This window comes from Malaclemys terrapin, chromosome 3, assembly GCF_027887155.1.
Source record: "Malaclemys terrapin pileata isolate rMalTer1 chromosome 3, rMalTer1.hap1, whole genome shotgun sequence".
Classification (NCBI taxonomy): domain Eukaryota; kingdom Metazoa; phylum Chordata; order Testudines; family Emydidae; genus Malaclemys; species Malaclemys terrapin.
The window spans coordinates 59,606,919-59,620,457 of record NC_071507.1 but is presented as its reverse complement, the minus strand read 5'-3'; the positions used below and the strand labels follow the sequence as shown (position 1 = coordinate 59,620,457).

The following is a 13,539-nucleotide window of genomic DNA, read 5'->3' as shown; positions in this document are numbered from 1 at the left end:
GAATAACACAATTCACAAAGGATATATTAGAGCCTGATTCTGAACCCAGCTAATTTAATACTGGTACATATCTTGTAAGATCTGTCAAGGGTACTATAATATGATAGACAGAGATTATATTCACCCACATAATTGATCAGAATTTGGCTTTGAAATCTGACGTCAATTACACATAGATCCCTTATGTAGTGGACATACGTGATGATTTTAGTCTATCATACTGCAATTTCCATTGGCAGGATTGCACCTTAGAGGCATTGGCAAGATAGATTTTTAAAACTTCAGTGTGTCAGAAATTTAAGCATACACACATGAAAAACAAATATTAACAAATTCACAAGTTCAGAAAGGGATGACTTACATCTATGTTTCTTTTGTCTACAGAGAGTGTTGCAATCATGGTGGTCATGCAGTTTCCTCCCAGGCTGTCTCTGAGCACCGAAGTCATCATAGAGTTCCTGTAGGGAATGTGAGATCGATGTTTCTCTGCTAGGGCAATTATTACCTAAAATAAGAGCAGCAATACATGAGAATTAAATCTGCACATGTATGTACCATATGCACAAGAAGAGGAAACGCCTACTCTGCAATCTGAGGCCCTGATGTTGCAAAGACTTATGCACATGTTTAACTTTAAGCACAAGTAGCTATTATTACTCATACACGCATGTATGTCTTAGCAGGGCAAACAAAAGTGGATTTCATTGTGTTCTAGTTTTGCTTTGCAATTTCTCAGCAAAAAGGAAACTGGGACACATGATAAACTTATAATTTTAGGATTCACTAATATGACAGCAACTTTCATGAAGAACTAAATTAAATTAATAGAAGGCAGGGCCGCCCAGAGGATTCAGGAGGCCTGGGGTCTTCGGCAGCGGGTCCCGGGGTGGAAGGACCCCCCACCGCGGGTCTTCAGGGCACTTCAGCGGCGGGTCCCGGAGCTGAAGGACCCCCTGCCGCCAAACTGCCGCCGAAGACCCGGAGCAAAAGAAGCTCTGGGGGCCCGGGCCCCGCGAGAGTTTTCTGGGGCCCCCGGAGTGAGTGAAGGACCCTGCTTCAGGGGCCCCGAAAAACTCTCGTGGGGACCCCTGCAGGGCCTGGGGCAAATTGCCCCACTTGCCCCCCCCTCTGGGCGGCCCTGATTAGAAGGTATTTTCCTCTAGCCTACTACTAAGTTGAAATGTAGACATTGCCAAAGTAAAGGCTTCCTTTTCATAAAAAAAAAAAAAATACGATATTTTCAAAATCCCATTGTTCTCTTCATTGGGCTTGTTCGTGTATTTTTTGTAAACTCTCTTGAAACTTTGTGCATGTGAAAAAAACCATCCAAGGCTAGATACTATTTAATGTACTGCTGAAAAGATATAAAATAAGACATAGTTTACTTTAAATACAGATACATAGCCAAAAAGGAAACGATACACCTACCATTCTTGATTCTCTTGTCAGATATTTACATTAAAAGATTTAATTATTACAAAGTAGCAAAGATTCCATGATGGTGTGTGGTGGAATAAAGGTTTTTATTGGTAAAAATTTGACATCGTTCTATCCCCACAAGTAGTGAAGCCAGGAGTCATTATGCAGAGGACAACACAAAATTGAATAAATACCATATGCCATCGCATATTTTGTTTATGACACATTTTAGAAAAAAAGTAATTTTAAAATTTTGGAGTGTTTATTTTTTTATTAATTATTATTATTATTAATAATATTGTCACTATATTCTCTATTATCTCTCCCCAAGAAGCCCAGGTTCCTTATTACCATTAGTTTTATGGTAGCAGCCTTAGATGGGCAAATAAATGGTATTCATTTTAACACTTTCAAAAACTATCTTAAATTGCTTTTCTAGATGTTAATATTAAGTATCTTGCAATCTAATAGAAGCAAATCATTTTATTATTAATATGACAGAAGTTCCGAGAGCCCCCATTTTGTTAGGCAGTGGCTGCACATATACACATAATAACAAACAGCTTATGCTCTGAACAGGCAAATCAGGCAAAAGGTAAGAGGAAGGAAGTATTATCCCCATTTTATAGATGGGGAACCAAGGTTCGGAGAAATTAAATAGCTTGCTGAAGTTCACAGAGGAAGTCTGTGACAGAGCTGGTAACTGAACCCAATTCTCCTAACTCCAGTGTAATACTTTAACCACAAGATTATCCTTCTTCAGTGAGTTGTAAGAGACTTTTGAGTATAAATAGGACAATCTGGAGGGCAGAGAAATTAAGGGCTTATCTACAAAAACAATCAGTTTGCAGCAAGATGAGGTGTGGATCTATTCTGCACTAGTTTGCCAACTAAACTATCTGTGTGGACCCTGCGGATGCACATTAACAGTTTGTTAGTTTGCTTTGATCTAGTCCTCTTTGAAATGGGACTAGACCAAAATGAACTAATGATCAGTTAATACATGACAGCAAGGTTCATACGGACAGTTAGTGCATGGCAGGGTGGTGCGGGGTAGATTCACATCCCATCTTGTTGCAAACTAAATGTTCATGTAGACAAGCCCAAATGACGTTTAGAAGGTCACACAAGATGTCTTTGGAAAAGCCAGGAACTGAACCCAGGTCTTTTAAGGTGCAGTCTTATGCATTAACCACAAAATCATCCTTGCCTTTACACCATTATAAAGAAGGCATTTCCATCTCTTCAGTAATAATGCAAATGTTTTTAGTGCTCGTAGTTCACAAAGTAATAGACCTTCTTAAATGCCACTAATCCAGGATTGCAATTTGTCAGCTTGGATTACTGTAATTTAAGGGAGAACGTTTGCATATTTGAGGAGAAAGAAACATTTTGACACTTTTAATTTTTTTTTTTTTAACATGCCAGCTGTCTAAAATATATTCTAAAGTGTGGAATATAAAATGTAGGCCTATATGATATAAACCAATGAGCAAAGAGCAGGTGAGAAATAATACAGGTTCAAAACAAGCCTCTGAACATGCAAAAACATAACTTTAGCCACATGAGCAGCTTTATTAAAGCCAGTAAGTACTTATATGCATAAAGTTGCTCACATGCGTAAGTGTGTGTGCAGAATCAGGGCCCAAAGGCAAAAATTAAGTCAATGTAAATTAAATCATGAACTTGAATGGGAACAGGATAAGGCCCTAAATACAGAGTTCATCATATGTATATTATCACTATAACGGTTTATAGAAATTATATGCTACTGATCATGTAATGATATCCCATATATTAAACTTCTTCTTTTCTACAGCCATGTTATAAATTAAAGAACCATATATTAATGAATATCCATCCTGGATCTTGGGTCAAAGTAATATGGAAATGGGAGGGAATTTCACATTTGGGGTAAAAGGAGGAGACATTTTTTACTTTTTTTTTTTCTTTAAATGGTGGCTGTTTGAAAACTGCTTATCAGTCTGGAATGTTAGTAATCTTGGTAGCGATGGATTAGAAGGAAGAGTACTTGTGGGACAGTTAAGGGTGCAAAATAAATGCCATTTCTTTGACTAGAAACAGTTTTAAGGGCAAATCCCCTCCCAGCATAAATTGGCGTAGCTCCAATGTACACCATTAGATAATCTGTACACCTTAAATCCAACATTTTGGAATTCATTAGGTCTAGAAACATCTTTATGCCTTTGGAAAGGTGGAAATCCATTCCTATCAATGGTTTAAAGCATCTGTATCTAGTTTTGTGAGGTTGCAAAATACCAGACCTTGAAATCATGGGTCCCTGATGAACAATATATTTATTTAGATCATTTTAGATGTTTTAAAATTTTATTCTTTTTTTCTGTCACTGTGGTGTCTGCACCTGTTACCTAAGGAAAAATACTAAAATAGTATCTATAACAAATTTAAACTACAAAATTGTATAGAATATCTTTTCTATAAAATGTAGCCTAAACATAATATATTGTGGCATATAGTGGTGTTAAAGTTTTATTAATAAGAGTTTAGTGCCTTCAACATACTTAAGTAATGCAATCTTTGCAAACTCATGCCAATAAAACCTATTTATTATCATATACCATTATGTACTCTCTCAACATTAGATTTTAAATAGCGGTTGTTAGTTATATTCATCAAACCAGCCAACTCATTATATTTCATTATTTTATGTTGTAATACTGCATATGGCCTGGATCCTCAAAGGGGGTCCACTCTTGTGGATGTATCATTATTATTAATAATAGAAATATATATTATTATGGTGGCCTCTGATCAAGTTCAGGGCCCCATTGTGCTGAACACAATAAAAGAGAGAAGGAAGACATAGATCCTAGCTCAAAGAGTTTAAAAACTAAGAAGGGTGAAAAAAGGAAAAATTGTATACATGCACTTTTATATGCAAATACTTTACTTTTTTATTTTGTAACTGCGGGAATGAAGTTGCTTAGATTAAAGTTTAGAAGAATTATGATGTATATACAATATTTGTGCAATATGCTGTCAAGGCACTTCCCTCCCCCTACAAAGTTTATTCTTATTTTAAACATCTTAGCAAGTACTGGCTTGCACTTTCATTATAAAGTGTCTTAATGGAAACTTCTCTCCAAAATACTGTCCAGATACTTGTACAGTAGCTCTTCTCCCAATTATTTTAATAAGCCTCATTATGCAATCAGCATAAGAACACTCCTTTATCATTCAGATTTTAAAAAATGATTTCTATGAAAAATATTATCTGCTTGGCTGAAGCATCTTCCATACCACGTAATTATTACCTTATGACTGCATACTTTGGGATTATACAGTATGGTAACCAACCACTTCAGTATGTCACACCATATCCAAAATACCTTTACAAGCATAATTTTAAAAATTATATATTAATTTTACATTATTTTATTATATGAAACCTTTGGATGTGACATACATTGATTTGACTGCAAACTTAATTTTGAGTATGAGAATAAAGCTGAACTCTTTCAGGCTCATGCATTAGAACCATCAGTAAAAGCTTTTGCAGTCAGAATTCAGTCAGAATTTGAGCCTGCAATAAGATCTGTGTGTGCACTTATGTAGCGCTCATTGCAAAATCAGGGCTCTCGGGTCCAATTCTCATTGAACCTAATAGGAATCTTTGCACTACATTAAATGGGATTTAGATCAGTCCCTTAATAACCATTTCTATTAGTGATATATGATCCACAACAGAGTGCAGCTTGCCCTCCCAAAACTGTCTTTATTCTGCAGTGCTAGCAGAAGTAATAAAATAATAACAATGATAATCATATTTTGACCTTATATAGAAACTTCAATCTGAACATCTCAGAGTGCTTTCTATACATTAACAAATTTAGCCTCACAAAGGCTCATGTAAGATAGAAATGATGAGTAGGCAAAACTTATTTTTGTCAGAAAAATAAATAGATATTACTCTGAATACACACATGGAGCAGTTCAGTTGCCCTAGATTAAACCTGTTTTTGCATCGTCACTTATCTAATCATGACCATAATTAAAAGGTAGTTTTTCATCTTTAAGTTAAATTTAAACTGATATGGATTTAAAAAAAAATCTGTTCTCAATTTTAGTGTTGTCTGCTGTCAAGCTTTGTACAAAGATGTCTCACCTGTAAGACAGCAGACAGAAAGACATATTAAGGTCTATTTAAAGTCCAGCCCGAGCGTTCCAAGGATCTGGGAGTGTGAGAAAGGACCTTAAACACCGCAGATTAGCGGAAAATGGAATAAATTGAGAGTTGGCACTTTTTCTCAAGATGCCTTAGATTTCCACATATTGTCTGATGAATATATACTGGCTCATGAATTTCCTTACTTATGAAAAAGCTTTCAGGTTCTCGACAGACTGTGTTTTCTGACTGGCTACCTGTGGTACTAAATCCATATTTAGAATGTACAGTAAATACACATATCTGATTGGTTTTTTTAGATCACATACAAATTCAATTTATACCACCAATAAGAATGTGATGGCTATACACTTTTAAAGGGATTTCTGCAATCCTTGGTTGGTTAGAATCAGTATATATTCACCTTGTGCCTTAACAGTAGAGCTAAGTAAACCCCAGAGTATAGTATTAAGATACACCGCTACCTTGATATAATGCGACCTGATATAACACGAAGTCGGATATAACGCGGTAAAGCAGTGCTCTGGGGGGGGCGGGGCTGCACACTCCGGTGGATCAAAGCAAGTTCAATATAACGCGGTTTCACCTATAACGTGGTAAGATTTTTTGGCTCCCAAGGACAGCGTTATATTGAGGTAGAGGAGTATCTTGAAAGGATGTATCTCTCCCTCTGTTCCTGAAAGTATTTCTAATGTATTTAAATAAAATAAATCATAAAACAGAATCCAGTGAATCTAGAGGAAGGATTTTGACTGCTCTGTATTTCATAATATCACAATTCCAAGCAGAGGAGGCCAGAATGCAGGAAGGTGGAAAAGAGCCAGTAGTATCAACAGCATCATTTTTACTAGCTAGCTACTTTAATGGCCTTCATGTGTGCCTCTCACTGCAAGTTAAACAGGGTATAAGACTTTTGTTTAAAAAAAATCCACTCCCTCCCCCCCCACACACAATCTCCTCACTGGTTAGTGGAATAACTGGTTGATATTTCCCAGCTTCAGAAAAACAAAATAGCCTGTTTTCAAGAGGTTTTTTGTCACTTGACCGTTTTGCCAAATGCTGTATGCAGTGGGATAAGTCCCCATGCATTAAAGGGAAAAATCTCATGAGGTACAAAGTTATACAATATGCTCTGCTCATTTCTTCATTCTTTTTACCATTTGTCTCACTGAATGTCAGCCTCATGAGCCAAGAGGTACCCTGTTATTGTGGCATATACATGTTTCAAATGAAACTTTTGGAAAAAGTACTGTATTCACTAGCAGAAATCCAAAACCAACAAAAGTTTGGCAAGAGGCGTAGTGTTTACTGGACTACGGAAACAATACTATGTATTAAAATTCAAAAAGAACTTCAGTCCTCTAGCAGGTGTGAGGGCTTGCATCTACAGTCAAATGGGCCTTTGAAAGACAATCCAAACTATAATTATTCCAACTTATTAACACAGCAACAACAAAACATATATACAGCAATAGTAATTTATTGATCAGTATGTTATTTTGCTGATTCTTTTACCCTTGGTGGGAGTTTTGGATTGTCCAAAGTGAATAAAAGGTAAAAACTCAGGGAGACGTAGAAATAGTATGTAACAATGGTTTACAAAAGAAGCAGTAATTGAAATAGAAAAGGCTCCTGGAGGGTAACAACATGTTAAGATGAGAGGAAATGTCTATAAATGGAACCACCAGATCCTTATTTGGTGAGAGGAGAGTCTCTTTCAAAACACTATTGTTCTGGGGAACATAAGACAATTATGTAAGTTTGCTGGAAGGAGGGAACAAGGGGAGGAAAAAGAAAGGTACCTGTGACATACTGTACCTCAAAATAGTATCCTGTAACCCCCATATTCACCACTTGTATATAGTTATGATATTTTGTTCAAAGAATGCCTTGTAAGGTATTATATGAAAGGTCATGATTTGCTGAAACTCATTGTTTTGTCAAAATATGTATATCATCATTGTATATGGAGTTATGAGATTTTGCTATATGGTTGTTATTGAAATATTTTGAGAGTTTGGGAGATGCCCACAACTGGCTCTCCAGTGGAAACAAAGGAGTAACCTGCACCCAGATGGGTGTTAAGAGACCATCACCAGTCATTAACCAGCCGGGGCATTGTAAACAAGAGATTTAAAATTCAATAAGAGACAGTTGCTTGAGCTCCACACAATGGGGACTGCTTAACTCCATGACTTAGCAAGGCCTCAGGACATGTGATACTTGACTTCATGTTTGAGCCAGTATTTTTACAGGCACATGAGCTGAGGGTATAAAATAAGGGCATAAGTGGCATCATGAGATCACCCCTCTCTCCTCTCCCACTTATTCTGAAGGCAACAAGAACGTTTGGGAAGAAAAAGACTTTGAACTGGGGAGATTTGTCCCAGAATGAGAAAGGAATTCAGCCTGTGTACTAAGAATTGTCAGCTTGTGAGAAAAGCTGCTTGATTCAAATTTTACTTGGTCTGATAAAATTTAGGATTTACAACGCGTGTTTACTTTTTATTTCTTAGGTAACTATTCCTGACCTCTATGCCTACCACTTATAGTCACTTGAAATCTATTTTTCTGTGGCTAATAAATTTATTTTAATATTTAATCTTAACCAGTAAATTTGTCCTGAGTGCTTGGGAGATCTGATCAGATTACTAAAGCTGGTGCATGTCCACTATCCTTTGATGAAATGGCAAACCCATTAATAAGCTTGCATTGTTCAAGAGGAGGTCTTGAGCTGTGCAAGATGGTATATTTCTGGGGTGCAAGGCTGCGCCTGAGGGGAGTTTGTTGATGTCTCCCTGTGCATAGTTCATGGGAGGCTGAGAGAGCATGCATGTAACTTTGGGGGTGCCTTCACATGTTAGAGCAAAGCCTGAAGGGGCTGCTTGTCGCTAGCAGAGCAGAGTGAGAGGTACCCTGATCCAGAGAGTAAAAGGGGACACAATGGACTCACAGTCCAGGTTATGTCCCAGAGGTCTGTCATAGGACCATTGAATGTCAAGAAGCTGCATCATAATGGATGTCATCAGCCCTTCCCCCAGCCTGTTGAGACCCTGACATTTACCATCACATCATTTTCCTGAAAGAGATCCTGACCAAATCAGTCGAGAAAAGGAAATCAGATGACAGCACCATTTCAACAGGATCAGCTGAATCACGAGTGATAGCTAGGATGTGAACCAAAGGTTCTTATTATTACTCCTCTCCCTAATTTGCAGGTTTCCATCACCACCTAATTCCTTTCTGTCTCTCTTTTTTAACTTCTATCAAATAAAAACTCAGTTAGGCCAGGTAGGATGAAACTACCCTTGAACTCATTTGCTATAACCAACAAAGGATGCTAAAAACAATGCCTGAGTAACCTGGCAAAGGTCTATCCAGACTCAGAGTGGCTAATAAACCAAATGCCATGCCTGTAATTTTCCAGCAACTATGTTGCTAGTAAAAAAAAAAAAAGACAGATACAGAATCTACATCTTCTCTCCTCTGCTATTCTTTTCTTTCTTCCTGTGAGTCTGTCTTTTTTAAGACAAAACAACAATATTGAACTTCAGCAACTCAAAAAATATCACCTATTTCCCAACAAAGGCTTGTAATATCATCTGAAAAAGTATCAAGCACTGCATTTTCCCCTTAAAAGAGTCTCTATAGCAAAAGAAAATACAAATCAATTATATAGGGTTTAGCATTGTTAGCACGGATACATTTTGTAGTCTTACTTTTAATGTAAATGTAAGTGGGGGGAAGGATTTGAAAATTTTGAATTTGAATAAGAAGTTAACAACCTGAAAAGGTTGAGAAACACTGCAATAATACATGGTCCTGAAACTAAATGAGATAGGTATCAAGATTTCAAAAGCAACATACATGACTAAAAATAAATAAATAAATAAGTAAAAGACAGAGTTTCACACTCTGCTAATTTTACCTGTTCCAAGTAGTGTAATGACAGATTGATATATTTGGCCTCTGTCAGGAGTTGGCCTCCAACTCCAGTCTTTGCAACACGCTCTGAACCAGCCAGGTCTACTAAGTGTAGCTTGGAGCGTCGGATGGTTGCAGATCCTGGTTCCTTGCTTGAGATGTGAATGGTCAAGATGCAGTGGGAACGAGTTGAGGCTTGATTCATTGGAGTCTGTGAAGAAAAGGTTACTAAATCTTTTACTAAAAAACATAGCAAAAAATAACTGCTATAACACCAGGACCGACTAAACCAGATTTATTTAGCTTATAAATCACTACACTGAGATCACTGCAAAGAAAGGCCCAGATTGTACATAGACACACACACACACACACACACACCAGCTCCCCTTGGTAAACTGTTAACACACATGAAAATTCCCACTGAAGTCACTGGGACTACTTATGCAAGTGGCTGCTCACCAATGGAAGTAAGATGCTCACAATCTGGTGTAAAATTTGGATAGTTATAACACGGATTTATTATATTAGAACAAATATGTGAAGCATTTACTTTAGTACCAAGATAATTTTCATTAATAGTTTCATTAGCCATGATCTACAGTTAGCACATTCTAATTGAGAGAGAAAGAGGACTATAATTATACAATCACTTGGAAGGCTAATGATCCTAATTAACACACCTTGGAGGCCACAATAACCACAGATGATCTTACTTTTAAATACTTCCTTTTATCAAAATCTTTGGAATGTAAAACTCTCCAAAGCTTCACAGAATACCCCCTTTAATTTGGTTCTTTAGTATCCAATTTCTGAATCGGAGATTAAAGGAACTAACACTTAGAAATGGAGTACTAACAGTTCTAGTAGAAGCAGAAGGTAAGAGGTTAGCCCTCACCATGAATGTGGGTAGGGTGTGTCACATTATAATGGAAAACAATTTCTACCAATGATACAGTTAATTTGTGAAAAGACGGGTCCATGACTAAGCAAATCTGTATGTTTTCAATATACATGGAGCTGATGAATATAAGCAAGAAGAAAAATTACAGACTAAAGAAATGTTGAAAAATATCAGCCTTTAACTGCACTTCATATAATCTTGTGGTACTATGAACTATGATCAGCAGGGCTAGAAAACTTGGAATACATTCCCTCTTTACTACTGTACTTAAGCATCCCATTTTGTATAGTATGGTTTGTTATGTTCTCTTATTTTATAAACTATGTGCTTCATAAGCAAACATTGTGTTGTGCAGGATGTCTTCAGTATTGATTTTTAAAGTGTGTGGAGATGGAGAAAAGGCAGATCAAGTTCTATATACTTTTTTTAAATCTGTAATAGAAGAAAGGATAATAAGAGTTTTCATTTTAATTAATTCATCTGATGGCTGTAAAGTCATATGGGGTAGAAAGTGTAGTTTTCTACAAATATGAATTTTTAAAGCACTGGGGAATGAGTATTATGACTTAATTAATGCACAGAACTATAGAACCAGTTCAGTTTCCTGACAACACGATAACTCAGACACTGCTTGACACAGAAACTTGGCTGTGTTTTCCAATGCAACTACCACAACTAGCCCATTTGTGACATGCTCGATTTCAGTAAGGCATTCGATACGGTTCCACATGGGGAATTATTAGCTAAATTGGAAAAGATGGGGATCAATATGAAAACTGAAAGGTGGATAAGGAATTGGCTAAAGGGGAGACTACAATGAGTCGTACTGAAAGGTGAACTGTCAGGCTGGAGGGAGGTTACTAGTGGAGTTCCTCAGGGATCGGTTTTGGGACCAATCTTATTTAATCTTTTTATTACTGACCTTGGCACAAAAAGTGGAAATGTGCTAATAAAGTTTGCGGATGACACAAAGCTGGGAGGTATTGCCAATACAGAGAAGGACCGGGATATCATACAGGAAGATCTGGATGACCTTGTAAACTGGAGTAATAGTAATAGGATGAAATTTAATAGTCAAAAGTGCAAGGTCATGCATTTAGGGATTAATAACAAGAATTATTGTTATAAGATGGGGACACATCAGTTGGAAGTAACAGAGGAGGAGAAGGACCTTGGAGTATTGGTTGATCACAGGATGACTATGAGCCGCCAATGCGATATGGCCGTGAAAAAAGCTAATGCTGTCTTGGGATACATCAGGCGAGGTATTTCGAGTAGAGATAAGGAGCTGTTACTACCGTTATACAAGGCACTGGTGAGACCTCATCTGGAATGCTGTGTGCAGTTCTGGTCTCCCATGTTTAAGAAGGATGAATTCAAACTGGCACAGGTACAGAGAAGGGCTACTAGGATGATCCAAGGAATGGAAAACCTGTCTTATGAAAGGCGACTCAAAGAGCTTGGCTTGTTTAGCCTAACCAAAAGAAGGCTGAGGAGAGATATGATTGCTCTCTATAAATATATCTGAGGGATAAATACCAGGGAGGGAGAGGAATTATTTAAGCTCAGTACCAATGTGGACACAAGAACAAATGGATATAAACTGACCATCAGGAAGTTTAGACTTGAAATTAGACGAAGGTTTCTAACAATCAGAGGTGTGAAGTTCTGGAACAGCCTTCCAAGGGGAGTAGTGGGGCCAAAAGACCTATCTGGCTTCAAGACTAAGCTTGATAAGCTTATGGAGGGGGTGGTATAATGAGATTGGTCTTTGACTATTAGCGGTAAATATGCCCAATGGCTTGTGATGGGATGTTAGATGGGATGGGATCTGAGTTACTACAGAGAATTCTTTCCTGGGTGTCTGGCTGGTGAGTCTTGCCCACATGCTAAGGGTTTAGCTGATCGCCATATTTGGGGTTGGGAAGGAATTTTCCTCCAGGGCAGATTGGCAGAGGCCCTGGTGGTTTTTCGTCTTCCTCTGCAGCATGGGGCACGGGTCACTTGCTGGAAGATTCTCTGCACCTTGAAGTCTTTAAACCGTGATTTGAGGACTTCAATGACTCAGACACAGGTTTGATACAGGAGTGAGTGGGTGAGATTCTGTAGCCTGCGTTGTGCAGGAGGTCAGATTAGATGATCATAATGGTCCCTTCTGACCTTAAAGTCTATGATTCTGGCTAGGTACTTACCACTGAAACTTGAAAAAAGGTGTTTCTATAAACATTACCCATCGAACGGTTATATTTTCAATACTCTTAGTTACCAAAAGTGTCGGATCTGGCAGATTCAGACAGGACTATAATTTGGACAAATCATTTCACAAAGGATGCAACTTCATAACTTAATATTTGGTATGGCGGTTGTAATCATTCCCCAACTACTGGCACACTGACATGCGGAAATGTATGGCCTGATTTCCAGAGGAGCTGACCTCTGACTTTAGTGCAGTTACAGCTGCTCAGTACATCTGAAAATCATGACAGAAAACCTTATAACTAGAAATTTGACTATTGCTTACCCTCCCAAATGGTAAGATACCACTATTTGATCTGTTTGTTTTCTTACTGTATATTCACTAATATCCTTTTACATCTAAAAACACCTTCAAAGCTATTACAAAGAGTAAGACTCACAAAATCATGGTCAAGAAGTATTATTATCTCGAATTTATAGAATGTTAGTGAGACTAAAGTTCTGATATTTAAATAGGCTTTCATTTGGTGTCACCTGCAAATAATTATAGGTGCAACTAAGTGCACATTGGCATATAACTATCTGATTTGTAGGCACAATAAGGTAGTTAAACATAAAATTGCCTTTATTTGAGCTTGCAAGCTAAATCCACCCTCAATTATTTGTGACTGTGAAAAGGGAGGCCAAAACATTCCTGTGCTTTAATCCCTGGACTATGCTTCCTGTCTTTGTTACAACTGGACGTTTATATTAAGGATTTAAAAAAAAAATCAAGGCAATTGTCTTTTGTGTATTGTTAAATTAACTGTAACAGAGTGGCAGTATTCTCCTTTGGTCCCACCTTTTAACAGGTGTTGACCCTGCTAGGAGATTTTAAATGAGTCTTGCTTGTTGCCGGTGTAGCTTGTTCACTCCACTGAGGACAAGG

At 37.5% G+C, this 13,539-nt stretch overlaps 1 protein-coding gene across 4 annotated transcripts in view; it reads right to left on the bottom strand.

Moving 5' to 3' along the window:
• The window catches only part of KIF6 (kinesin family member 6), a 271,652-nt gene that overhangs the window by 188,362 nt on the left and 69,751 nt on the right, over positions 1-13,539 (bottom strand). For 3 of the 4 annotated variants that reach the window (XM_054024404.1, XM_054024405.1, XM_054024406.1), the window contains exons 7-8: positions 9,516-9,722; positions 362-505 (exon numbers count right to left, since the gene is read on the bottom strand). In XM_054024404.1, coding sequence (XP_053880379.1) covers positions 362-505; positions 9,516-9,722 — 351 coding nt within the window. The remainder of the gene's footprint in view (positions 1-361; positions 506-9,515; positions 9,723-13,539) is intronic. The other variant, XM_054024407.1, reaches the window with a different exon arrangement.